The 27462-nt window shown below is 39.2% G+C and overlaps 1 protein-coding gene across 2 annotated transcripts; it reads right to left on the bottom strand.

The window, feature by feature from the left end:
- Window positions 1-1835: 1835 nt before the first annotated feature.
- On the bottom strand, window positions 1836-27179 carry ASMTL (acetylserotonin O-methyltransferase like). 2 transcript variants are annotated; one of them, XM_030953205.1, is made up of 13 exons: window positions 27055-27179; window positions 25938-26069; window positions 24145-24192; window positions 23448-23512; window positions 22404-22465; window positions 20418-20526; window positions 16136-16556; window positions 13061-13223; window positions 11132-11316; window positions 9288-9417; window positions 8051-8194; window positions 7423-7545; window positions 1836-2231 (listed from the first exon to the last, which is right to left on the bottom strand). In XM_030953205.1, exons 1-13 carry the CDS (start codon window positions 27145-27147, stop codon window positions 2017-2019), a joined length of 1890 nt encoding a protein of 629 aa, XP_030809065.1. In that variant the 5' UTR covers window positions 27148-27179; the 3' UTR covers window positions 1836-2016. The 2 variants fall into 2 exon arrangements, with proteins under 2 accessions (XP_030809065.1, XP_030809056.1); XM_030953196.1 differs by lacking the exon at window positions 1836-2231 and adding an exon at window positions 2322-5321.
- Window positions 27180-27462: the final 283 nt, after the last annotated feature.

Raw genomic sequence — 27462 nt, forward strand, 5'->3', positions numbered from 1 at the left:
CATGTGAACTAGGAGGCTCTTTCTGCAGCAACTGCTGGAAGCCAGTCTAGGTGGAAGACACAGCTTTCTGCATGGGGTCCCAATGGGGCAGCAGCAGCTGTTAGGTGGAGGTGAGCAGATTTCAGGCACTGTCAGTTTTGCTCCATGCTCACCACCCTCTGGGTAATGCTGATCCATGGCATATCCTTCTTCCCAGGTTCTGTTCCCACCTCCTTCTTAGCACTGCCAGTGCCAAGGGTCACATCACTGGACTTTTCTGTATGTCCCTGAACTGATCCAAGGCAATGGACTTAGCTGCAGTTTCCTGTGGGACAATAGGACAGGGTGGTTCCAGCTTCTTGTATGGGCACTCAAAGTTAGATGTTGTGAAAAGCTCCCCTGCAGGCTGTCACAGCAAGCACTCATGGCAGGGAGTCAGGCCCTACCAAGACAGGCCTAGTTTCCATCAGTAACTTTGCTAATTTTACTGCATGCTGAAATTGGTATTTTGAACCTAACTATCAAACTTCTGTCTGAAATTATACTAGTTCTTTCTGAAACGTGTTGAAATTGTTCTAGCTGGAGGACATTAGTTCACATCACCTGCTTTCACTTTTTGTGGGTGTTTCCAACCAAAGTCAATAAGGCCAAACCTTTTTTTTAAACAGATGACTGGTGAACCACAAAGCTGCAGTAGCTGAGGTGCCAGTAACCACTGCTTACACATATATGTACTTTGCAGGATTTCAAAATGAGCATATCTCTCAAGAGGGCATGTTGTGAGAAGGAAAGGTGCCAGGCATAGCCTTTGTCTCTGCTCTAGTACAAGATATGTCACTATACTTTTTTTTTGCACACCACAAGATCAAAAGTAACTGTGTGCTCTCCTGAAGCATAATACAGATAGACTGAAGTGACTCCTGTGCTCACAGAGGGTTATGCACATAGGGTGTTAAAAGACCATATTCTGAATGTAATTTATGAAATGCTGTGGTACATTCATTCAGGTAGGCACACACAGTGTGGTAATTTTTCCTTTAAAAGAAGCTAATAACTGAATGTTAATACTCTCTTAGCACAATACCTTGTCTGCGAGACTGAGATTTTGTTCACCATAACATTTTCTATTGATTCAAAAAGAACTTCATATTCTAAGAATTTAGAGTATCATCAGTGCAAAAATGAAGGTAAAAGGCACATAACTTGTAATGGGGAACTTGTTCAGTCTGTAGTTGTCATGTTCTGTTCAGCTTGGGAGCTCACCTGCATATGACTGGAGGAAATCCTTTCTTCTCCATCACCATGCTTTTTCTTCTGTTTCTTCACCTTTTTTCCCCTCTTTATCTCATATTCTGCTATCCACTTTTATAAGAGCTCACAAATTAAATACGGCTAAAAAGGTGTAGGATGATGTTCTTGAAACAAACTTGGTGCCCTCACATTTAATCTCAAATTACAATCACAGAGGAAATTTGTGCTTTTATATAACTGCCTTTTTTTGGAAGCCTCTCTTAAAGCAGAGCAGTCTGTCTTGACTCTCTCAGGAACCTGCTGCTCCAGTTCTTGTTTCCAATCTTACACCATTGCAGTAGCAGTTTCCAGAGTTGATTGGAGTGTGTTTATTTACAGTAGAGGGTGTAATATAAAATGATACTAAAATGGAAGGTGATGGAGCATTAAAATGATACCAACATTAACCTCCTGGAATAGGGGCAAAGCAATGTGTGCTGGTCTAAAAACTCTACTAATTGCACCAAGTATGAAGAAAGTGACTTCTCAGCAGTGTGAATACTGCCCTTGGGCTGATGACACCGTTTGTGTCCTACACGTGTTGTGCAGTGACAGAATCTCCTGGCATCATTCTGTTGAAGTCTAAACTAAATGTAATAAACTTTTTAAAAGTAATACCACAAAGCTGGCATTTCTTATTACATTTCTTGTTTATGGTATTGATGAGAAATTGAGAATGTATTTGGATAATTACAAAACATCAAACACAAGTATAACACATCCAGACTACTGCTTAATATATTTTTTCTAAGTCTTTACACAGAGAATGACATCTAACAAATTTCCTGTTATTCTGATTTTGACATTTTTGAATCCATGTTGTTTCAGCAAAGCTTGATATTCAGAGCCACTTCTCTCCTTTCCCTCTGTCTGCACAAGCATGTTCAAAGACTGCAGCAGAGCTGTGCTCCTGTTCTTCTTTTCATCATCCAACACCATTTCAGCCAGCAAAATTGCACAGCCTAATTTAAAAACAAACACATGCAACAGTTCTAATGCATTATCAGGCAAGAAAATTTCTGCTGCCATATAGAGGGGTGCAAACTACAAGACCTGGGTGATTTCCTTTATCATTTATGGATTTTCTCTCCTATTAAATGACTAATCCACTATTAAAGGAATAATCCACCCCTCTCACAAACCCCAGGAAATTCCCTTTCTCAGTATGGAGTGATCAAACACTCACAAGTCAAGTCACGTCTGTTTTCAGGGGAAAAGGGGATGACTTCTGCAGACTTGGCATGAGGACTATAGAAAACAGTAAGACAGGAACAGAGTTGCATCTCTTTGGGATATACTGCTGCTTCACACTCATGTTGAAATGATGCCAAGCAGAGAGAAGAGTGGATGGCAAGCATTACAGAAGCAGAGGTGAAGTCAGTGTTTCTGTTCAATACATTTTGTACGTTATTTCTGTAGAGCCTGAATTCTTTGTGGTGGGACTGACCTAAAGATGAAAGCAGAACTTAAATGGTCTGATTTACAGAGTCTTCTCCATATTCAGACCTGTGAGGGGAAAGGGAAGCCAAGAGAGGGCTACTGACAAAAGCATGGCGGTACTTACTTGCCTTCTGGCCTGACACCAACTCAGATCAAAATAGTTCAGAGTGATTTTATTATGAAGTGCAGCATAACATTCATACCTTTCTGACCTTTAAGACAATCTCCTCAGAGCCACTCCAACTTGTACAGCTCAGACATTCAATAATCATCAAAAAATTTTAAAACTTAACCCCCCCTCATTCTTCATGTCAGGAAAATTTTCCTCAGTTATGAACATTGCTTAGACTCTTTTCAGTGTTAGACTATTAAATCCACTCCTACCAGTCAGCAAAAGATTTCAGAGCAACTGAAAAACTTGATTTGTGTATTAGTAAGATGAGCTTATACAGGTGACCAGGCTGCATCACATGATTGTAGAGCACCTGAGCCTGAAACAGACCACAGGAGATCTCTGGTCCAGCCTCCCACTCAGAGCAGGGCAGCTCTGCAATCAGCTCAGCTTCTTCAGGACTGGATTCTCACATGGAAGCCTCCAAGGACAGAGATTCCACAACCTCCCTGGATCATCTGCTCCAACACTTAATTATCCTGAGAGTGCAAAGCTGTGGTACATGACCACAGACACCATGCCCGAGGGACTAATGCTTAGTGTTGTGCATTAATCACAGAGTAAATGAAGGCTGGGTGCAAGCCAAACACATTCTATTCCAATTTTACAGTCAGAGACATAGTACTTAGGGGCATAGTTTTAAAGTCTGTAACAGTCACAGGTGTGCCAATGTTAGGATTTGATTGTTTCTAACTCAAACAGCTTAAAGCAGCTTAAGGAATAGCATTATGAACTTCATGAGTAACTATGAGATGAGACACATCTGATTGCCAGAATGAGTCTCTCAACATACAAACCTGTTAAGCTAAAAGCAAACTTCATGTCAATGTGGAAAAGAAACATTTTAAATTTATTCATTTGAATATTCGGCCTTATCTATTTTAAATGTCTGTACAGATAAGATCAGTCAGAATTCCACTCATAGAAGCCTTCTGCTAAGATTAAAAACTCTAATGTGGGAAAGTCTGACATTTCCCTGATTTTGTACACTTGAAATGCTCTCTAGGAAGCCTGTTTCTCCTAATGAGTTGAGCCACTGTGGCACTTCTTCTTTACCCACTGGCCAAGGAGGAAAGTAACTCCTGATTAACATCTGGGCAGATGTTAACTCTTAACCTTCCTCATTAACCCTCTTTATTTTGCTGAGGTTGGTGATTCAGTACTGGCACAGCCTCTTGCACACTGGTTTATTTGGACTACTGCTGTACAAGCAACAGGCAAAAGCCTCACAACTGATAGAAAGAAAGCTAGTTTGAAAGTGTAACTTTAATTTCCAGAAAGGCTTCCATTACACTTTGAAAAGAAAAAATAAATATCAGTGAAGTATCAGGAAGGAAATAAACATTAGGAGAGGTGACATTTGTGACAAATTACTTGAAGAGATGGGATACAGTATGCAGTTCTCCAATTAAAGACTGAAGCATGAAGAAATTTTTATTTTTTTAATTTTTCATACAAGGTTTTATACATAAATCCTAAAACTCATCTCAATTAATGAGACAGAAAGCATATATGGCCATTCAACCATATTCAGAAAACTTCAGAAGTGACAGCAAGCACTATGAGCAGCTCTCAGTTGCAGCCTGTGCAGGTACATACTGTGGCTGGAGGCCAGAGGCTGCTGAAGTTCCTCTGTGACACTACAGGTAGTGTAGGAGCATGTTTGAGGTTTGTTCTGTTTTCTCTTTTGCTTGTAGAAGAAGTGCTTTAAAAGACTATATATGAGATGTTTTTGAGCAAAGTCCCACACAGCAGTGAAAAAGAGAGGACTATCATCCCCAAATTCAGGCAGATCATACAATATTAGTTTTTCTTATTTCTGATAAAAATTAATAGTAACCACTGAATACACTGCAGAGGGAGAACTCTCTTTAATTTTATGGCCAAGAAAACTAACATATTGATGTACCTCAGTACAAGCTTGCAGTTTTAACCTGACATGCTATACACAGCTATGCCAAGTCTAAGCTTAGTACAGTATGCAGAAGAACTGGACATTAAGGTATTTCACATGCAGGAGTTTCAGCCTGCCCCAGATGCTTTTTAAAACGCACAGAATTCACTCTGGCAGAAGCTGCATTCCAACTTGTATCCAAGGCCTGTAACAGCTATGCTTCAGACAAAGGGCCAGAATGATCCTCAACTGCCAATAGGAGCTGGTTGATGATGGGTATATTGCACAAGGGGTGAAAATTCAGCATTCCAGATTGGTTCTGGGCACTCTACAGTGACAGATTCTTCTTGAAGCACAAAACAGCATCTAATAAGTTTCCTGTGATCTTAATTTGTATATCTGTGAATCCGTATTTCTCCAGTAGCTGTTTATATTCTGAGCTGCTTCTCTGCTTGCCTTCAGTCATACTGAGGGATTGTAGCACAGCTACTGAAGGGTGCGTCTTCTGTTCATCAAGCACGGTTTCTGCCACTAGCAAGGCACTTCCTGCATTTCCAAAACAACCAAAAGTGATTCTGTGTAAGTTCAACTTTAAAGTGTTTTTTCAGAGACAATTACAGAGGTCCCCTCAAATTGATTTTTTTAATGGTCTTCAGTGGAAATCAGTTAAAGTTTACTTTCAGTGATCTCTTCTTGGAAGCAATCATTTCATTGTTAAAAAGAAGGGAGAGTTTAGAGCACTGTCTCCAGAAGTTCAGATCACTTCCTGCCTATGCTCTTAAACTCAGCCTTGCTTTCATTTGAACTGAACTCCTGTAAGCATCTGTCATAACCCAAACTTTGCATAAGATTAAAAGTGTCACCCAAAATTTTCTTTGATAATTTATAATCAGGATTATAGTTTATGGGCTAGGCCTTATTTTGCATCCTCTCCTCTGAAACAAATGTCAGACCTACACTTGCATTAAGGAATCAGGCTTTTCCGCTTTTTGTCTTTGATCTTTAATACTGCCTGAGTATGAGTCAGCAGTGTGCCTTGGCAGTCTAAAGGGACAGCCATGTTCTGGGGTGCATCCAAGCACAGGATCACTAAATTCTGTGATTCAGTCAGATGATCACTAAACAGGTGATTGTCTCTCTCTACTCTGTGCTGGTACAGCCTTGCCTTGAGTACTGTGTGCAGTTTTGGGCACCACAATATTAAAAAAAAAAAATATATATATATATATATCAGGCTATTAGAGACCATCCAAAGGAGGGCCACAAAGAGGGTGAAGGGTCTCCAGGGAAAGCCTTCTAAGGAGCAGCTGAGGTCACTTGCTTTGTTCAGCCTGGAGTAGATTGATGGAAGACCTCTTTGTGGTCCTCAACAGCCTCATGAGCGGTAATGGAGGGCAAGTACCGATCTTTTCACTCTTGTGATCAGTGACATGACTTGGAAACAGCATGAAGCTGGGTCAGGAGAGGTTTAGTTTGGGTATCAGGAAAAGGCTTTTCACCCAGAGGATGGCTGGGCACCGGAACTGGGAAGTGGTCACAGCACCAAGACTGTCTGAGTTCAAGGGGTGTTTGGACAATGTTCTCAGGCACATGGTGAGACCCCTGGGGCATCCTGCATAGGGTTAGAGACTGGACTTAAGGATCCTGATGGGTCCCTTTCAACCCAGCATATTTGATTCTGCATGTAATTTTGGGTGCCTCAGTGTATGTGACCAAGATGGTGAAGGGCCATGAGGCCAAAATTCATGAGGGGCAGCTGAGGTCCCCTGATCTGTTCAGACTGGAGAACAGAGGGCTGAGGTGTAACTTCATCACCATGTACAACTTCCTCAAAGGGAGCAGTAGAGGGGAAGGTGCTGATCTCCTCCCTCTGGTGAACCAGTGATAGACACAAGAAAATGCAATGAAGCATCAGGGAAAGTTCAGATGGGACATTTGGAAAAGATTTTTCCCCCAGATGGTGGCAGGCACTGAAACAGGCTCCCCAGGGAAGTGGTCACAGCACCAAACCTGCTGGAGTTCAAGGATCATCTGGATGATATTCTTAGTCATATGAACTAGTTTTAGTAAAGCCTTCAAGAAGCAAGGAGTTCAGTTTGATGATTCTTATGGGTCACTTCCAACTTGAGATACTCTGATGATTCTATGATTCAAATGTAGTAGAAAGTCAAAAAGGCTGCATATTTCTCAGGATATGTGTGCATAAAGTAGTACTGAACTTCAGCCAGTTTACCATATTCTGGACACAACTGAGATAGCAAAACAAAAGCAAAACAAACTGCTGCTTCTTGATTTACCCAAAGGAACTTTAGTTAGGCTAATTTTATGTATAGAAATAAGCACATGCTTACTTAATTGATGATACAGGGCCTAGTAAGAAAGACTGGGCATGACAGAGATTGGGGATATGATACAGTTGTATGTGAAGCCTGCAACTATAGTAAAAGCTTATTATATAGTTTTATTTGCAGCTTTGTTTCCTTCTTTTTCTTAGTAGGTATTATCATAATGCAAGCCTACACATTCAGGCAAAAGCTACTATGATTGAACAAAAATATCCTAAGTTCATACTAGAAAAGCATTAGTCAGTGCTCATTAAAGGTACATTAACATGCACCCTAAAGTTCACAAGATGAAAAAAACATACCTGGTCTGCAAACAGCTGATACCTTGCTTAACAGCACGTGTATCTTTTCATCAGGCCAGTCATGAAGAACACGTGAAAGGATGTAAAGATCTGCTTCTGGAAGATTATCCTTGAAGAAGTCACCTGTTGGAAAACAGAGTTAGTACATTCCTACAGAAACCACAGAGTACATACTGCAAAAACAATGTGCTTCAGCAGAGCACAAAAGTAACAAGAATGAACAGGTACAGTATGCCCTGATTTGCAGATAAGGAAAGTGTAGTTAAAGAGCAGATCATAGGCGAGAATTGTCTAACAAAAAAATGGAGAGTAAACATAAAGCAAGGAAGGAGACAAAGTTCTTTGTAGTCACCATTTTGAACTTGTCTAGAAATGAAATACCTCAGACAAGCACATGCAGCTTCTGCTTCCAGTGGTATTCAAAAAATTACTAATTCAAACCTACTTAGCCACATTCTCCAAGCATTTTTTATCCCCACAGTCTTGAAAAATACTATGCTCCCATTTAGCATGGGTGAACCTATACTGCCTTGTACTAAGATATGTTTGGGGTTGGAGCAGCAGCAAAAGAGCCTATTTGTGCTCAAAGACAAGAGAAACCAGAAAAATGATAATGTGCTACATTTACCTGACACAAATGTCACTGGAGCAGTGTGCTGTCCTGAAGGCTGAAAGTAAGAGGTGTTCGCAATGACTTCTGGAAGGTCAAATACTGTGACCTTGAGATTTGGGTATACTTGTACTAATTCATAAGCCAGAGCTCCAGTACAACCTGTTAAAAGTTTAAAGAAGTCAATTCAATTATTTTCTCCCAGAATTTGCAGACATTTTTAAAAGCAAGGCTGTATATAACATTGTGAAATAGAGGCATCCAATCAGAACCAGAGGTAGACAGCTCAACAACAAACAAGACTTCCTGGTTGATAGAGCAAGGTTTTAAAGCTTGTGGAATGCAGGCATGACTCCCTACTGACACAGAATTGCAAATGCGACCTTTGATATCAGTACCTCAGGGTTTTTCTGGGGAGTATCAAAATGTGAATGAAAAGGCAAATATTTCTATTTGCTGAAGAAGAACACCTCTAACTGTTTAGCATTTACAAAGCACTCATAGATGAAATTTGACACTCTCCAGCATAGCAAAGATTGTGAAATTCTGGAGTCTCTGCACAAGTGGCAACGGTTGTACCAGTATTGGGGTAATTTCTCTGAGATGCTGTCCACCTCCTCAGGCACGAAATAAATTATTCTTCCTTCAGTGGATCTTTCCCTATGTAATAACACTTCCTCTGTGCAGCTCCAACCACAGGGTTTCCTTTAAAAAAAAGTAATGCTAAAAAGCAGAGTTTCTTCAGGTATATATATCACTGGTCTTCAACATTTTGATGGACATATTAGATATTAATAACTACAACAATACACAAAACAAACCCATTAGAAAAGAATCAAAACTTTTGTTTTAGCAGGGCAGTGTTTCAAGTTTGACACCCCAGTAGTAGTGGTTCACTACTTGCATTACTTTTGAAGATCTTGGATGTGCCTAAGGAGAGCAACAACACTACAGAAAATGGCACTCCCAACTCAATGCTGTATCACCTGAGCCACTACCTTACTTTCTGCCTTGAACTGTGTAACTGATTGAGACAAACAGTCACTTATCTTAAGCTATTCTAATACCATTTAGGTAACTCTGCTTTCAATTAGCTGCACTGCTCTTTTATCCTGACATTGCAGTATCAGAAAAACAACAGTAGATAATATTACTGTAGTTCCAGTAAAAATATACATGTCTTTTAAGTAATAAAATGCAGAACTGAAATCAAGCTTGTCCCTTTATTGTATATAAGTTCAATTACAAGCAATACCTCCTAAATCACAAGCAGATTTAAACTGTGAAAGATCAAATGCTGTAGCCACATCTCTTGCTGTCAGGTGAGCAATGCTGTGCATGGCAGCCATAAAACGTTGATTTACTTCCTGGCTGTGATAATAGTCCTAAAAAGGGGGAAAAGCAGCATAATTAAAGTTTATTTTCAGAGTTAATTAAAGCTATGTACAACCAAGGCAGTAGGTGAACATCAGAATTCCCAAAATGAAAATGGTCCATTAAAAGTGCCGCTGACTATTTGCTCATCCAAATCCTCTGCTGTAGTGATAAGCAGATTTTTGCATCCTCTCAAGAATTCTGATCACACAGACACCTTGAAAGGACAGATTCAGGAGAATGAAAGAAAAATTCCAGTGCTTCTTCTTGATATCCTGACAAATTGCTTTCATTTCACTCAAACATGTATTCTCCCATGATGGAAAAATAACTAGATAATTGGACTATACCATAAATCAGAAACGTTAAAGATCATTCTGTTTTTTTTTTTTTTTTGATTAGGGTTTGATCAGGGAACAAGCAAGCATTCAGGAGCAGAACCTCATGCCTTTACCTTTTCAAGGACACAAACACACAAATCCCTTTACCTTTCACCTTTGTACAGATTTCAGCAGTTATGGCTGGCTTTGCAACTACCATGAAGTGGCAGTATCTTGAGGCTGTGGTGTGCATAGTGCCATAGATTCTGCTCAGGCACACCATCCTGTACACATATGGAGCTCAGGTCCAAACTGGACACAAGCATCACCCAAGCAAAGTTAATAATCCAGATGTTTAACAAAGGATGAGCTCCAGTGGTTAATTAAACCACTTAAGTTGTATATAAATTTAGACATCTACTCCAACAGCTATCCTAAAGCAAAGTATTTTAATGCCTTTTAAAGACCCTTTGAATGATTTCCAATGGAGTTTTTGTCCTCCAGTTATTTAAGTACTAACATGAAGCTAGCAGAGCTTTTAAGTCTCCAGAAGTCCTTATTTTGTTCCATTGACTATACATGAGGGATGTAGACATCTCCTTCAGGAGACTGCCTTCATCACCATCTTGAAGTTTAATACAAATTAAGGACCGCAGGATGTAGTCTGAAGTACAATTTAAGCCAGCAGTGCTGTCAATGACATTCTCCTGCTCACACTACCAGCACTCTGCTTACACAGACACAAATATTTATGCCTCTCAACCTGCTTCACCAGATGGGTAACTGACAAGTTAGGCTAGTTACACCCCTAAGTGATTCTCCAGTCTGATCACATCCACTTGGGCTAGCATTGGGAAAGGAATAGCACAGATTGAAAGAGAAGGCAGAAGGATTATAATTTTATCAGTAATAGATATCAGCTTGAAGCTTATACAAAACTACAAAACTTCATAAAGGAGATTAGATCCCTTCTCCACTGCATCAACACAAACCACCTTTGACTACACAGCACAGCCTAAACTGGATGCACATCACTATCAACTGACTGGCATGCATTATGGAAGGAGTACATGTGTGGTAAGGTACGATCTGGTGTTATAAAAGGGACACAAACATAAATAAATCAGGCCCAGAGGTTGTTCTGAGAGTGTGTCAGTGGGATGGGCAACACTTCATCTGGAGAATTTTTGTCAGCACTCAAATTTCCCAATATACTCTGTGATTGCTCCACTACTTCACAGCCTAAAGTTGAAGGGAACAGAAGCCTGGGACTGGTGAATTGCATTGTGTTTCTACCATATCTGAGACTGACAAGCTTTCTTCAGATAGCTCTATCTCCGTTTGTCCCCAGATCAGTTCTGGGCTCCACACAGCTGGTTTTGATACTAATAACAATTTATATTACCTTAAATAGATCATCTGCTTTCTTTCCAAAGGCTCGATGATTCTGCCTGCTCCCTTCTTTGACAGCAAACTCCAAGTTTGTGAAGAGAGGCCAAAGGTGGTCATTAGAATGGATAATGTAGCCATGAAGTGAGTATTTACCATCCGAGGTCAGGTAGGTATTTGCTGAGTCTGTATTACTGTAACCTTATGGGAAGAACATAGTTGTAACCAGATTTGTTTCAGTACAACTGTTGTTTAAAATCTGAAGGCATGTTTCCCTGCATAAATAACCAGTAAATCCTGATCTTATGATCTATTACTAAAAATTTTGCACAAAAAGTAATTCTGAAAGTCTTATCATTCTTAAAGGAGCAAGTACTTAGTTTCAAAAAAGAATTTAGATGCTGGAAGATATAGATACACACTGATTTATTTTTTTTTATTTTAAACCAGAGTACCTCAGTTAGATACCTAATATTCAAGGGACAGTATTAGAAGTTCCTCATTCTTGACTATTTTTGTTTAGATTATGACTGCTTCTTTCCTGAATTTAAGCTTTCTCCATTTTGTCTTTGGGTCTTTTTCATTTGTCTTGTCCTCTAACAGAGTTAAAAAGACTCCTTTATTTTCTTTTCTTCACACCTAATTATTTCAAGTCTTACTATGTAAATGATAAACATGGAAACTTAGAATTACTTAGTGTTGATGGAAAAAGTTAATGCTAATACTGACTCCCTCGTTTACATACACATTCATGGACTGTTCCAGTTTGGAGCACTAAAATTTAAGTAGCTGTCCACAAAGAGGGACAGATTGCAGAACTCTCCCCATTAAAAGCCTGATCCCTCTGCTGAAGACTGACAGGACTGCTGCAGCAGGAAATGGAATTTGACAATCGTTTTAGATAGAATCACTTCAATGGAAAAGCCTTTTAAGGTTATCAAGTACAACCTTTAACCCAGCACTGTTAAGTCCACCACTTAACCAGGTTCCCAAGTACCACAACATTTACACACCTTTTAAATACCTCCAGGGATGGTGAGGCAGGCACTTCCCTGGGCAGCCTGTTCCAATGCTTGGCCATCCTTTCAGGGAAGAAATTTTTCCTAATATTCAATCTAAATCTCCCCTGGCATACCTTGAGGCTGTTTCCTCTTATCCTGCAGTTAGTCACTTGTAAAAAGAGACCATCTCCCACCTGGCTACATCCTCACAAGTAGTTGTGGAGAACAAGAAGGTCTCTTCTGACCCTCCTTTGCTTTATGTTTAACACCCCCAGCTTCCTCAGCCACTCCTCACCAGACTTACACTGCAGCCCCTTCATCAGCTCCATTACCCTTCTCTGGACATGCTGCAGCACCTCAGTGTCCTTCTTGTCATCAGGGGCTCAAAACTGAACACAGGATTCAAGCTGTGGCCTCACCAGCGCTGAGCACAGGGGCACAGTCAGTGCCCTGCTCCTGCTGGCCACACTACTGCTGATATGGGCCAGGATGCTCACTGGTCACCTGGGCACACACTATGTTCAGCTGCTCTTGAACACCACCAGGTCCTTTTCCACTGGGCAGCTTTCCAGCCACCTTCCCCCCAGCCTTAGTGCTGCATGGGGTTGTTGTGACTCAAGTACAGGTGACAGATCTGAGCTATTACACTGCTCCCTGGGACTGTCCATGCAATCTTTTCTTAGAAATTTGGTCAGTATTATGTCCAGAGAGCAAAAACAATCCAAGGTTTCCATAAAGGAGACTTGAATGTGTTCATTACATAAAGCCTTCCCCCACATGAAACAATTCCAGCTACTAATAATGAAAGCAAAGGAATCCATTCCCCTCTGCCCCAAATCCAAGCTACCCACAATATCAAGTCAGAACCTGTGACCTTAAAAGCATCTCTTCCAGTCCTGCCTGTCTTTTAGTATATATAGTTGCAGGGAAGGTAAATTAATCACCTTGTGGTGTTTTCTCCAGTAATCCAAGAGAAGCACATGCATCAAGGAGTCTTTCAGTTCCACATACAGAGGTTCCAACATCATTTGCAATATCCACAGCCTTTGCTGGACCTTTATCTTTCAGATGATCAAATATCTTCAGCTTAGAGGCTACAAACAGAGCCTATGTGTAGGTAAGAAATTGTTATCATGCTGTGTTTAAAAGACTGCAATCAGAAAACAGAAGAACTATATTGTTTGCCTAGAATTATCCTACACAACTACTGTTAAACTACTGCAACACAATTTAACAAGCCTCCTAAAAAGTGCTCCCCCTTCCTTCTCAGAGGGTTTCAGTATCTTGGCCAAGTAACAGAACTTTTAACAATGGTGTTTGGGAGAGAAGGGAACTCACAGTATTCTGGAATGCAGCCTACAAATTTTGTATTAAGACCCACCTCTTTATTGAGATATTTGGCACTTCCCCATCTATATGGCTGTTTGACGCAATGGAACGTTCTTAAGCATATGAACCAATACCAAAATTTGATAATAAGAATTATTATTAAATAATAATGAAAAATTAAATTTAATAGACCCAAAGCATAAGGAATTCAAAACTCTCCACTAACATACTGTAACAGCTTCAGTTAATAAAATAAAGACCTGTATTTTAGCAAGATTAAGGAAAAAACCCAAAAAGATTAAGAACAAAAAGAATAAAACTTCACAGGACAACTATACTACAGGCACACCTTAACAGGATGTGTACAGATGGAATGGGGACAAAAGAACAGCAAGTGCCTCATACTGAAGAAAAGCTCATGGGCAATGGCTGCCTTAAATTGAAAGCCTTAGCTGAACTTTTTCAAGATATGCTAACCAAACCAGAGAGCAAAGTTAATGAAATATAGTAATATATACCTCTCCAGTCAAAATTAATTTGCAATTCCACAGTTTTTGTATTCTGAAGCAGGTAAAACACCTAAAATCGTGGAACTTTTGGAGAGCACAACAGTGGAGGCAAATGCAGCAAACACAGAATTCATTTCCTTACAACTGCAAGCAACTATAATGAAATTTAAATCTAAAGGTAATAAAGGTAATTAATGAAAGAAGGACCTTGACATTCTGCTTAATAAAAAGCAAAGGGAGAAAAAGAGATTAACCTTGAGAGGTAGGTCTGTTACTGCATGTATTATATTCTATCATCTTCACATATTTTTACTGTATTTTATAACATCTTTGCTATTCTAATAAGAACATATACCTGGGATTTATTACAATTCAGGCTTTCACAATAGTGAGCCAATTACACCTAGTTTACAACCAGATTCCAAGAACTGCCCAGTCTTTGGATTCATCCCAACTGGAAACCATTAGAACAGGAAAAAGAAGGTCAGAAGATAAGGCAGAAAACTTGGCTGACCAACCCATTCAGTAATTCTCAGTCAAAAAAAAAATTAAAAGAAAAACATAAAATATCTGAGTACAGATCAGACTATGTAAATTTGGAACATAGTGAACTTCAAAGTTTTTAACTTTCGAGTACTTAAACCTGATCATCTCCTGTTCTGCAACAGAGTGGTTCAGAGGAAAATAGACAGCAATACCTTCACCTGTGGGAGATTTTACTCTGCTTTATAAAGTTCTTGAAGCAACATCCAAGAATCAAAATGAAAAAAACTTGAGAGTTTTGGTGGAAATAAATGTTTTTTGTACTTATGCCTATTCTGCAAATGGAAACATGATGAGTTTTGTCAGATCACAATTCATCACTACTGGTAATTAATTTTACAAAGATCCATTTAGTGGGGAAAAAAATCCCACTAGTTCAACATGTGATTCAGTGCTTCATACTATGACTTTACTCTGGAGTAGTGAGAAAGTAAAGTTGTTTCTTTTGTTTCCAGCTTCCACTGTCTTTCACTGCACAAAACTATTCAGCATCCCATCACTGTAAACAGTGTAAGTAATGTACAGCACATGCTGATGATTATCCATATTTATTTTTACTTAAATTGAAGAAATGCTCAGCATCATCTCACCTATTCAAATATGTCACTCCCCATAGGTACACAAGAAGTTCACAAATGCAGCACCCTCAAAGCCACTTTATTCCAAACCTCTCAGGACAGCTTTGCATGCCTACAAGCAGCACACCCACAGAACCACATGATCACACTACAGTCTTCCTTCAGAGCTGAGCACAACTCTCCACTGTTTCAGCAAAACTATTGTTCACTGTCTGGTGTGCCCCCCTCCATTCACCTCCAAGTTGCTGGATTTTTAGCTCCAAGTTTGCATTTCACTGCCACTTTAGCACTTTTTTCCCACATCTTCCTAAAACACAAATAACTTGGAGACCAGTGATCTATTAGAATGATCACTGTTCATTTCTTCTTCCTCTTCTTCACTATTATCTTTGCCACACTAGAACCACGTAAAAAATCTGGGAGTACTTAAAATGTCCAGCTATGCATCTTATCATGCCTGGCTGAAACACAGAGCATGTGACCTTGTTTGTGAGATGTTAGGGGTATGCTTCCATCAGATACAGCATGGATATTATCAGTTAAACACATCCAGAACATGAAATATTAAAAAGTAATATTCTGAAGAGGCAATAAAAAAATTAAGATTTTCCACAGAATTCTAATGTAAAGCCTTAAAAGTTACAAAGGAAATATAATATATACAATTCTTGTCACAGTTTCAAGTCAGGTGAGTTAATCACCTAAAATGGTTTTTTTTGAAGAGTATGTAATTCCAGCTTGGTTGTGCTCTTCTGATCAGTAAAAAAAAAAATCTGCAACTTCTCTCCTCTCAACTCAAGGGATAAAATCATCCAATAGGTAACTGAAATTTCCTAGAACACATAAAAACAAATACAAAAAGACAAGCCTAGCAATGCTTGCACTGCACCAGAAATCACAGCTATCTTACAATTCTCCAGAACGTCCGTGGTCCTTTTTTACTAATTATTAATACATTCCTTCCCCAGCTGAAGTATTTCACAATACCTGTTACATACTGAAATCCAGTGAAACAAATGTATCAGACAACAATGTAATGAGTAGGTTTTTTTCCCCTTACCTTTGAAGCTCTAAAACCATCCATCAGCTCTAGAATTTTGGATGGAAGTTTTGATGCACTCTGTGACACTCCATTCTGATTTTCCAAAGGTACTGTAAAACCAGTTCTGACAGCAGAAGTGTTTCCAGAAGTGTAAGCAGCTCCAGATGAACGCATCCCACTGTGGTCCAACTTACTAGCAGCTTTGTGCTCTGTGAAATTTGAAGATTCTCCATCGCTTAGGTTCTCAAAAGTGTCCACAGAAGGAATAGAGTCATACTTTTTATGTTGTATGTTATGTTTAGAGGGTGGATAGTACAACTCTGCTAGCTTTTTGCAAAAGTGATTTAGAGGAAATCCCACCACATTCAAGAAGTCTCCATGGACATACTCAACTAACATCCCACCAAGGGCCTGGATACCATATCCACCAGCCTTGTCCCTGAGGAAGAGAAAGCAAAACCAACAAAGATCTAATTAAGGTTAAGAGCAGAGATATCACAGAACACTAATAATACACCAGAACTGCAGAGGCTGGAATAAAGATTAGTGTACCTAAGTTACAGGCAGATTAAATCTATTAGGAAGGCTCAACACTTCAATTTATAAATAACAAGATAAATATAAGGCTCAGTATTTCTACTACGGATGACGAGCCAAAGGTCTTGATGCTTCAGACAGTGCAACAGTCACCTAAGCAGCAGGTGACTGCAGTCGGAGTGTTGTCATAGGTTACCAAGTTGTGGCTACCAAAAAGGTAACAGTGTCACCAAAAACAACAGGGTCCCCGGGTCACCAGATGCATAATGACCCTCACCCAATTCCACAAGAGGCTGGAAAGCCTTTAGGTCCCAAAGGAGCTCAATAAAGATGACCTTTTAGAACTCAAATTATTACAGAATGCATCTTGCAGATTTCAGTCACAGGAATACCTAAAATGAGGATTGGGAAGACAGGACTTCCTTAGTAAAGAGCAACCTATTCAAATAAGATCCACTACTCTATTTAGCCCTATCCATCCATCTCTTGTGCAACCATCTGAGACAGAACAGAGCTGTAGTTCACAACACTGTGCTCTTAGATGTCATGGTAATGCTGGTAATTTGGCACGGGAATGTATGTACACAAAAACTAACCCTGGAAATCTAATTTGTCTTTAGGTGTAATTATGCAAATTCCACAGATTAGAATGGAAATATATACAAGTCAGATAAGCTGCAGGAGACCCAACAATTTTACTGTTCTCATACAAGGAACAAGACAGTTAAAAGTATGTTTCCTACATAACAGCAGAATCTGAAAGCCTACGTCAGCAAGCTTAGAAACCAAAGGTCAGTCACTCTCAGATCTATTAATTTAAGGTAGTATGGAATTACACAAATTGCTTGAGAAAGAAGGTCACTACACAAAAAAATTATTACTAATTTTTTCATCTTAGATTTGATCAGAAACAGCTCTTTATTTTTAGTACTTACCTCTCAATTCCCTTTCTAATAGCATGCTAAAACAAACAGAGGAATCAGTATACGAGCAAGTAGGATTTTCTGAATTGCTATAAATTGTGGAATAGGAATTTTCCTTTAATCTTGCTTTGTCAGCACTACCTTATAACTTTGTCATTGTTTAAATTATTTTTTCTTTTATAATATTTTTATGATTTACATAAACTAAATTAGGAATATTATAATGACTAAAATGTCTTTTCATATTTCAATGTAAGTTATAGTTATTTTGGTATATGCTTACAGGTAGGCAAAAAACATTATAACTATCAAAAGCAGCAGTATCATACTCCCAGCAAGAAGATTAACAGAAATGGCTACATATTTATTTTTCTACAACACTTTATGTTCTGGATTTGGATCCTAAAAAGAACATTTACATTCTATATTTTATTCCTTATGTGAAACTGTAGAGTTGAAGGCTCTGTCATCACCTCCTTCCTAGACTGCAGTACAGTCCTTTGGTTTTACTGCCATCAGACGAGAGCTACTAAAACCACAGCAGTTTTCAGGCTAGCAGTTGTAAGCAGAGACAGAAAGTTGTTCACAAGGGAAAGATTACAAAATAAAAAGCTGGGCCAAAGTCTATTCATCATACAAGCCCAAAACAGTGGGGATTACTGTGGTACAGCCTTCTTTCTACAGATACACAGAAAAAGAAGAGACAGTGCCTGCAAGGAGAAAATCCTTGGTTAGAAAAGAGGAACAGGAATGAAACAAAAAGCTAAACATCTTTCTGAAGCCAAAATTTGAGGGTTTTTATAGCCTCATCACAGACTACCTTGAGACAGCAATTCCCCCTCCTTCCGTACCCATACTTTACATCAGCTATGTATTTCTAGTATTACTCTCTGTCACCAGTGATTGACTTAAATACCATATGCCAATTTTCTTCTTCATTCCCATCAAGAACCATCACTGTCATCTTCTTGTCACTTCTCCAGAGATGACAAGATTACTTCAGACTCCTGTAACTGGAAGTGGATGAAGGAAGGTGCAATAAAGTATTGCACATCTGAGTATGGACTATACTGCACATGGTACACTTTTTCTTGCTAGAAAAAGAACTCAATTTAATCCTCAAGAGAGCTAGCCATTTTTCTTTTATTTTTTCATGTGATTATCAAGTCTTGTATTATTTCAGAAAATTATTTTGCCATGTAATTAAAAAAAAAGAAGGAATGGTCACTTTTTGTTTAGAAAAACCTATATGCATAGAATTGTGTAACCTGTATGAGTGGACATGGAGGAGGGAACAAAAATGACCAAAAAACCAGTGCTGTGAGATATTTTTCTTTACTGAATTTTGCAAAATTTATAGGACACTGTGTTTAGTAGCTCCTTTGCAAAGTCAGAACAAGTGCTTTCTATTATATAAACATAATAGGAACATATATACACAGGATTATATAAACAAAGATCAATTTGCTTCAGCCTCAGAGAATAATAAAATACATTCTCTGAACCTTTGGTCCTTGAGAAACCCTTGATGTCACACTCCTTTTCTAGGAGAATGAACAGAACAACCCAGTCCTGCTCGTGAGCCATTTTGGTGCAGCAAAGTACTGCTAAAGATATTTGCTTCCAGAGGAAATACTCAGAATATTCCAAAATAATTTTCAACCTCATATTCTTTCTAAAAATCCATGGTAATTTCTCCTTCAAGCTGCAGCTTTATGGCCCACTAAATCTAAACATCGTACTAACTAGCATAGTAAACATCACCTTCCAAAAACCGATGCAGGAATTTATTACAAGCTGCAGTCTTGCCAAAACATTGTCTCCATATAATCCAATTTAAAAATCAGTCTATTCAATAAGCTGTGAACCTTACATGTTCACAAAGTACGCTTCATTTACACATAATCATTGAAGTATATCCAAAGTCCACAGTGCTTTCTTTTCCCCAGTAAAACGTGGCTTTATTGTTTTATAGCACAAATGAGTTTAAAAACCACCACAATTTCTTACATGGTCAGAATTGAAGCTACAGGGACAAAAGTTCACATCAAGTCACCTGATATGCAGTCCATAGTGCTAACTATGCCTTCAGGCAGGCCCAGCTAACACAAAGGGAAGACAAATTCCTTTCCCTTGCTGTCTCCATATAAGTACTTTTTTTTTTAAAGCAATCTAGTGAACTTCATTTTAGGACTAGTAACTAGGCATTCTGTTCTCATCCTCTTTCTTCCATGGAATAGCTCTTGTCTGGTATATTGTTTTTGCAAATGTTGCCTATATAGATCAGTAACTATATTACCAGTGTAGCAGAAACGCATAAACTGAAGGACAATTTTGACACAGCAACACACACAAACTGTGTATTCACTTTTCACAAGGATAAGTAAAAATTAAGCTGGTGTTCCTTGCATTAGAGCAGTGATTTTGATAAACTAAATACACCAAGTTCTAGCTTTCTCCCAATACAGTTCCATGATGCCCTGATTATCCAACACTAACTCTTTTCACCTGTCTGTAATGAACTATGAATGGTCTTGGGCACTGAAGATCCCTGAACGCCTCTGCTAACTATTGCACAAGTGCTTGCTTAATCCAGAGTATTTCAAGTCTTCACTTTTCAAATTCATTAGGGTTCTAAAAAGGTAGCTCACTTTCACTGGAAAAACGACACCTTTACACAAGAACAAAAGAGTAAGTGCCCTTGCATCACTGATACTATCATTTCTCATACACATAGGACAAAATTTCACAGAACACAGGACAATGTTTTACACTGGCTTAATAATGTACCCTAAGGCCTATTCTCAAGTGTTGTGTGGCGGCATCAGGGCCTTACTTACATGGGCTCCCCACTGTCAATGTACTCCCATAAGAGCTCTTCAGACAGTTCAGAAAATTTTACTTTAGTCTCCTCATAGAAATCCGTGATTTCCATCTCTAGCTGATTGTCTACAGAAAGAAAGAGGTCTTATTAGAAACAGGAATTGTAGTTTAGAGCATAACATCTAGGTTGTATTTCTTAATCATCTGACAATTTTGCTTGAGAAAAATTAAATATATTGCACAGATGTATGTCTTCAGGGACAGTGGATTAACTTCCCCAAAACAGTAAGAGTCTGCATTTTCAACCTCTGCAGTCCTGTCTCAGGGATTACAGACTGCTCTTCCTGTATGGAATATACTCTTAAATTATCAATGCTTACACAAAGCTATTTATGGATGCTGTCATACACACCCAAAAGAAGGTTACAGCCACCCTTTCAACTTTATGAGTGTTGTCAAAGAACTCTTAACAACATATCAGAGTTCAACACGTAGCTGTCATAAAAGTGGGTACGTGCAGCTGCACCTGCACTTCAGACTTGGGTATCCAGCAGTCCCATCAAGAACCATCACCATCATCTACCTATCATTGCTGAAGAGATGCCAATATTATTTCAGACTTCTGTAGCTGAAAGTGGATGAGGGAAAGTGCAATAAAGTACTGCAGACCTGGGTATGGACCCTGCTGTCACTGCAGACAGAGGCTTTTCCAAAACATGTTCAAAAGGTAACAGCCTTGCACAGGTGAGTGTGCACATTGCAGATTATTAGCTCTCTCTACTCTTTGCTATAAACACCAAGCAACTCCCATTACCACAGTTCTGGTAGCAGTGGAAATGCTTGAGGAGGAGTAAGAAATATCTACAGTACAGACCAAAGGAAGAATGCTAACCAATTTCTAATAGTGATAGTGTGAAGCCCAAACAAAATAAGAAAATCGGTGCATATGAAGACAGATTACCATGTCTTTCAGTATTGATAACAAATTCTAGTAAAAAAATTTCATCTTTAGCAAGTTAAAAAGCACATTGTAATTATAAACTGTAAATACAGTTTATAGTAATTCCACAAAACTGTTCTATTGATTGCATCTCTTGGGGAATCTACAGACTAATGGTACATTGCTATTCATCTGACTGAACTGCAGTTCAAATTTGTCCACTTCAAATGATATGTGCTGTTACAGTATCACTACTACAGCTGGACACACTTAACCTTCTTCCTAGAGTAAAGAGTTAAAGGTGTTATTTACATTCCTGGGTTGTTCACAGGAACATGCCCTTGGTAACATGTTTTATTTCTTTTGCAGCAGCTCTCCCTCTACTGTACTAGCATATTAGCAGTACTGCAATATTAACTTTAATTCCATTTTACAAGAGTTAAGAGCAACCACTCCAGAAAAGATTAAAAACTGTTAATTTCTGTACATAAAGACTACGTCCAGCAAAATGTCTGCAAAAGCTCTACTATAAGACTATTGGCACAACTATCAGACAATGCCCTTCAAACACTATTAATGGTACAGTTTCCACAAAAATGACTTACTTTCTCTATAAATTATGCAATAAGGAAGACTGGTGTATCTCTCTCTACAGTTTCTTAACAGTCTGAGGCATTAAACCCCAACTGGCCTAAGCACAACACAGAATGAAGCTGATATGGATCACATTCAGCTCAGCCTCACAGTCTGTAGTACCTTACCTGAATTTAATTTAGAGTATTCCACCACTTACACTAGCCTTTCAATTAGTCTCACAGCTTTCAGAGACAGTATTTCTGAACTCCATTGTCTTGTCGCTTTCCCTTCTGTGTGAAAACTGAATACAGGAAGAAGGCTGGCTTTTGTGGGGAGACTTTAATTTATATTTTGATAAGGTAGTTCTTGAGCAGAAAACCAATTCAGACTGTATATGAAACATTTTCATCCTGTTTCTTTACTTGTACAAGCTATCATGAAAGTAATTTTTAATACAAATACTGAGTTGTAATAAAATGACACGTACCTTTACTGTGGCAGTGTATAATAGCCACTCCTGTAAAAACACTGTGCTCTTTCCCATTTAACCTGTCAGGCAAAAAATGTCCATTAAGCAACAGTCTTATGAAATGTTCTACATGAATATATTGCTACAGCCTGAGAAGCAGACCATTACATTAATGTATCACTCAATGGATCTGACATGTATCCTAAACAAATAAATTTTATTTCAGGATCACTGAAAAGATAATGGGAAAACAAACAAAAAATAACCACATAAAAACCACTACTGCAGTCATTTCAAGTCTCCAAAATACCACTTGTATAAGAATAGTCCATGGTATCAGCTCATTCACTATACATCAGAAAAGTGACTATTTCAAATGCATTAAAAAAGGCCAGTTGGCATAAATTCTACTGTTAGGGCCATCTTCACTGAAAGCTGGCTATAAATAGCTAGGTGATGTAACTCAACATGTAATAGGGAACTAGAGCATATGTACTCATTTCATCCAGACTGGTCCCCAAAGATCCCATGGCAAGTCAGAGTGCAGAGGAAGAGCACAGATTCCCTTACCCGTCTCTCTATTGTAGCAGCTCCAGAGTGCCACGCTGTGGCGGATTAGTTCTGAGGACTTTATTATCTGCTGCGTAAGCAACACATGTATAATAGCAAGGGATTGTGAATCTTTGAAGAGACTATTTAAGGAATAATCTCATAAAGATTAGCCAGGATATTTCTGGATGAGATCAGAAGCATCTCACATGCTCTGTTCCCCACGAGATTCCACACCAAACTGTAAGGTGAAACTGTGTGAAAATTTTCACCTGACACCTTGGATATATGCAAAGATGCATCATCTTGTCTGTCTTTTGTCCTGGAGTTCTAAAAAGCTAAATATTAAGTGCTTTTCATATCCCTAATTAAGAGATTGACCTACTAAACTTAAAACAAACAAAACAAAACCCCAAAAAATTTTCAAGTATCCCTTTTGTGGAACTGTTTTGAGAATCTAATGGATGGAGAAATTGCATCTTCAAATTTTGTATCTTACTTAAAACTACAGACCTTGATAGCATCCTGTAGGCATCTTGCTTATCAACTGGTTTCTCCAGGATCTGCTCATCCACAGACTAAAACAGAAAAATAGAATGAGTGTGCTGCTTTTTCTCACATCTCAAAAACTGAGGTCAGAAATTATGTTCATATCATGATTTCAGCCAGGGCTTCAAACCTGAGTCTACTGAGTATAGCAAGAAGCACAGACACTTTGGTAGAACAGGTAATTTAGTGTCAAGCATGTGCTTGCCATACTCTATCCTCCAATGGCTACACCTCTCAAACAAAAGGATTATTCAGCTTTTTCTGTCCTTAACGTTCCACTGTCTCTGTGAAGATGTCAGGTACAAAGTGACATCCACCTACAAGGCTCAGCACAGAACTGTTCACATGATCTGGACTTCCTGACAGACAACTCACCTGAGAACAGAATTTCCACTACATACTAGAAGATCCAAAGCAATATTTATGACTGTATTAGTGTCCCCAAAACCAGCAGCAAATCTTCTAGTTCTCAAGAGTTCAAAAATTACCTCATTGGGGAAAAAAAGCCCTAAAAGCCACATCAACACACCCCAAAAAGATGTATCATAATGCAGGTGTAACTTCACAGTGAAGGCAGTTTTCAAACTTAAACCTAAAGATACAAGTATTTTCTACATTTGTCATAAATTAAAATAATGCTAAATCACTAAAGACTTCTTACCACAATAGTGTCTGCTCCTATGACAACATCAGGTGTTCTCATATGCTTCTGCAAAAGCATAAGAAAGAAGGCATTTGTCAGAAGATGCAAAGAGAACAAAATCTTTCAAGACATAAGGTGAGAAAATAGCAGTTTACTGGTTTAGAAGTAAGGTTCTACACTAACCTTTAAACAAGACACCATTTCTCCTTTTGCACTGTTTGCAAAATAGTAAACGTTTATATCACCATAAAAGTGAGGCTCGAGCACACCATTCTCAAGCCACAAATTTGCCCAAATATGTTACTGATGAAAAAATGCATCCAGAAAATAAAGTGCATTCTCAAAAGTCAATCTGGTCTTCAAGGTGGAAAACAATTCCTTTAAAGAACTGCCTAGCACTTGGAAACCAGAGAATACAGCCCTTGAGGATCATTTCTCCAAGCAAAATTTTACTGAAAAATAAATCCCCTTTTTTTAGCTACACTTTGTCTTTTCCTCTTAAAGGGGAACACAATCTATTTTTTAAAATATGAGAAGTAGTGATATATAAAAATTCCTTGTAAACAGTACCTGTCCTTATAGCTATGTTTTGATTTACCTGCATATTATAAGGTATACTGCTGTTACTTATCACAGTGTGACATGAAACCTGTCTGTGTGACCATTATAATAAAACATTTACAAGGAGGCAATTCTTCTAGACAAAGACTTGATGTGCTCTAAATTGTTTAATGATATCTAGAATTAGTTCTACTAATTCCTGTATGAAGAAGCATTTTGAAATCCACTGAACCAGCATTATCACCAGCACAGTGATTTTGCAATAAAAGCCCAAAGTGAGTAATTTAGAGGTTGGGTTTAAAATCCATTCTCCTATGCTGTACCATTGTCTGGAAAGTAGTTGACAGAAAACTGGGTAACGATTTACACTGGAGATCATGCAATATTTGCTTTGAAGAATGGTGACATCTGGCAACAGTGTTAATTTAAAGTGTTCAACACTCCTTTTCTGCCGCTAGAATAGGATCAGCAAACACCCCTCTCTTTCAGAGCTATATTATTAAGAAAATATTATGGTCCATTTTGTGAGATTTAATCTGCTCAACTTTTGAATAGGTTCTGGTAGCAAGCCTTATGTGAGCCTTATGTAGCAAGCCTCTTGTGAGCCTTATGTGTTCAAACAGTGATCACAGCCAAGGGCATAAGTCAAACACCACAGAAAGTGTAAGTTGCATCACTGATTTTGATAAAATTTAGGATTCAAAATGGATGCTTTGTCTAACAGAATCTAAAATGATATAAACTTCTCCCTTCTTAAAATTAGATAGGCCAATTCTGTTTTAAAACATTCTGGACAAATAAAAAGTAATTTTTTTCTGCTTTCCTCCTGTACACACAATTTCTGAGCTATTCTTGTCACTCCTTCAGTGAAAGCTACAGCAAAGCACTGGAATCACATCATCATTTTTCTGTGGAGTCTGTCTCCACAATCAACAAATGTGTGGAATGAGATCAGCCACAGACCTGACTGTTCAAAAAAATATGGAATATGCATCCCATACAAGACTAGGTATGATGCTGACAAAAGATGCAGGCCACTTCAGTTTGTGGAAAGCCTGAACTGCAGGCATTAGACTTCTGATTAGGCAATTTCAAGACACCATCTTTCACAAATGACAGGAAAACATCCATCAGCCTCCAGTGGAGAAAAAGGACTCAGGGATCACTTAAGCAGTGCAAGCAAATTAAATCACAGTAATATGCACCACCTAAAGACAAAAAGCTCATTGCAGTAATAGTTAGTAACTTACTACATGCATTCTGTTTGCTACTTCAAGAGCTTTCTGTTTTGCTGTTTCCACAGCATACTCGTAAGGTGCTGTAAAAGATGACTTCTCTAGTGTCTCCTTAAACCAGGATGGAACCACCTCAAACCGCAGACCCTGTAACACAGGAAAGTGATGCAGTCAATCCAACCTCATTATAAAACATTGCTCCCAAGGCATATTAAGCAAATTTGACATCTGCTTTTTACACATTAACACATCTCCCCTCCCCAAACACACATGGAAAAAATCCCCCAGTGCTTCTATCAGTGCTTAGTGCATACATATTCTTTGCATACAATCTAAAACAGAACAATCAGAACTTGGAAATTGGTGTGTATATTTGATTTTGCCCTTATTTATTGGAACCTAATCACATTAGTAATTTCATTATTCTTTTCATATAAAAACTAACATTATAAGCTTACACACTTCATAAACAGAGTAAAAAAATACTACTGGATTTTTAAAATTTAATTGCATAGCACTTTACCCATGCAACAGCAGTGCACATTCTTACAGGAGCTTTACTGCACTTTATATGTCCTTACACACGATAAGCAGAAAACAAAATCAGACAGTTTCTGTTTGGTTTTGTCAAATAATGCCCAACTATTCTTCCAACTTTTTGCTCTAGGTTACACTTGTACATTTACTGCACTCAGCAGGCATGTATGTTTCTAATAACTTAGTGCATGACTGAACCTCGGTGCTCCTCCACACATCCGTATTTTGAAGCTATTTCTTCCACTTTAGTTCAATGTATCGGGAGAATTATTAAGAATAGTAATACTAAGCAAGCTAAGTTCGATAGGTAATACCCAAGTGCTACTCAAAAGCTTCCAGCAGCCCACCCAGTGAGGCCGACACGTTCCTCTGGAGGGACTGAACAGTCTCAATGATAGGTTACGGCCTCCTTTGCTCTGCACTAATGCATTTCAGAAAGAACACATGTCCTTTACTGCCCCGCTCCCCTCCCACTGCTCTCACGGAGCGGCCGGGCCGGGAGGCGGCAGGCCCCGCAGGCCCGGCCGGCGCTGGCGGCCGCCGCTGCCCGCAGCCCCCGGCCCGTGCGAGGCCAGCGGCCGCCGGCCGCACTCACCACGTTGGTGAGGATCTCCCGCCGGCGCGGCGAGGCGCTGGCCAGCACCACCCGCTTGCTGACCAGCTTCCCCAGCACCGGGTTCAACACCATGGCGGCGCACAGCCGCCCACAGCCTTTGCTCCGCGCCGCTCGGAGGCGGGTAGGAGGCGGTGGCGAATTTATGTGGCGGCGGGGCCGCGGGGCGGAGCTGGGCCGGGGCGGAGAACCTCGGGGCCGGATCCGTGTAGCACGGGGCGGCCGCGTGTGGGGAAAGTGGCTCGGAAGCTCATCTGCCGTGAGGGCAGGGTTGCAGCTGTCCCGGTCATCCCCTGTGCACCAGCTGACAGCAGCCTTGAAACACAGAGTCGGTCAGATTGGAAAGGACTTCTGAGATAGAATCCAGCTTATGACTGCACACCACCGATA

This window comes from Camarhynchus parvulus, chromosome 1 (assembly GCF_901933205.1).
Source record: "Camarhynchus parvulus chromosome 1, STF_HiC, whole genome shotgun sequence".
NCBI classification, from domain to species: domain Eukaryota; kingdom Metazoa; phylum Chordata; class Aves; order Passeriformes; family Thraupidae; genus Camarhynchus; species Camarhynchus parvulus.

What these genes read in the sequence shown, in the direction of transcription:
- ASMTL (XM_030953196.1), bottom strand. Translation starts at nt 27,147, where the DNA reads ATGGTGTTGAACCCGGTGCTGGGGAAGCTGGTCAGCAAGCGGGTGGTG. An exon ending in TAGCAAACAGAATGCATGTA is followed by an intron (nt 24,193 to 25,937) that starts GTAAGTTACTAA and finishes ATGCTTTTGCAG; the next exon opens with AAGCATATGAGAACACCTGA. An exon ending in AAGCAGATGATCTATTTAAG is followed by an intron (nt 9,418 to 11,131) that starts GTAATATAAATT and finishes CCCCCTTTTTAG; the next exon opens with GACTATTATCACAGCCAGGA.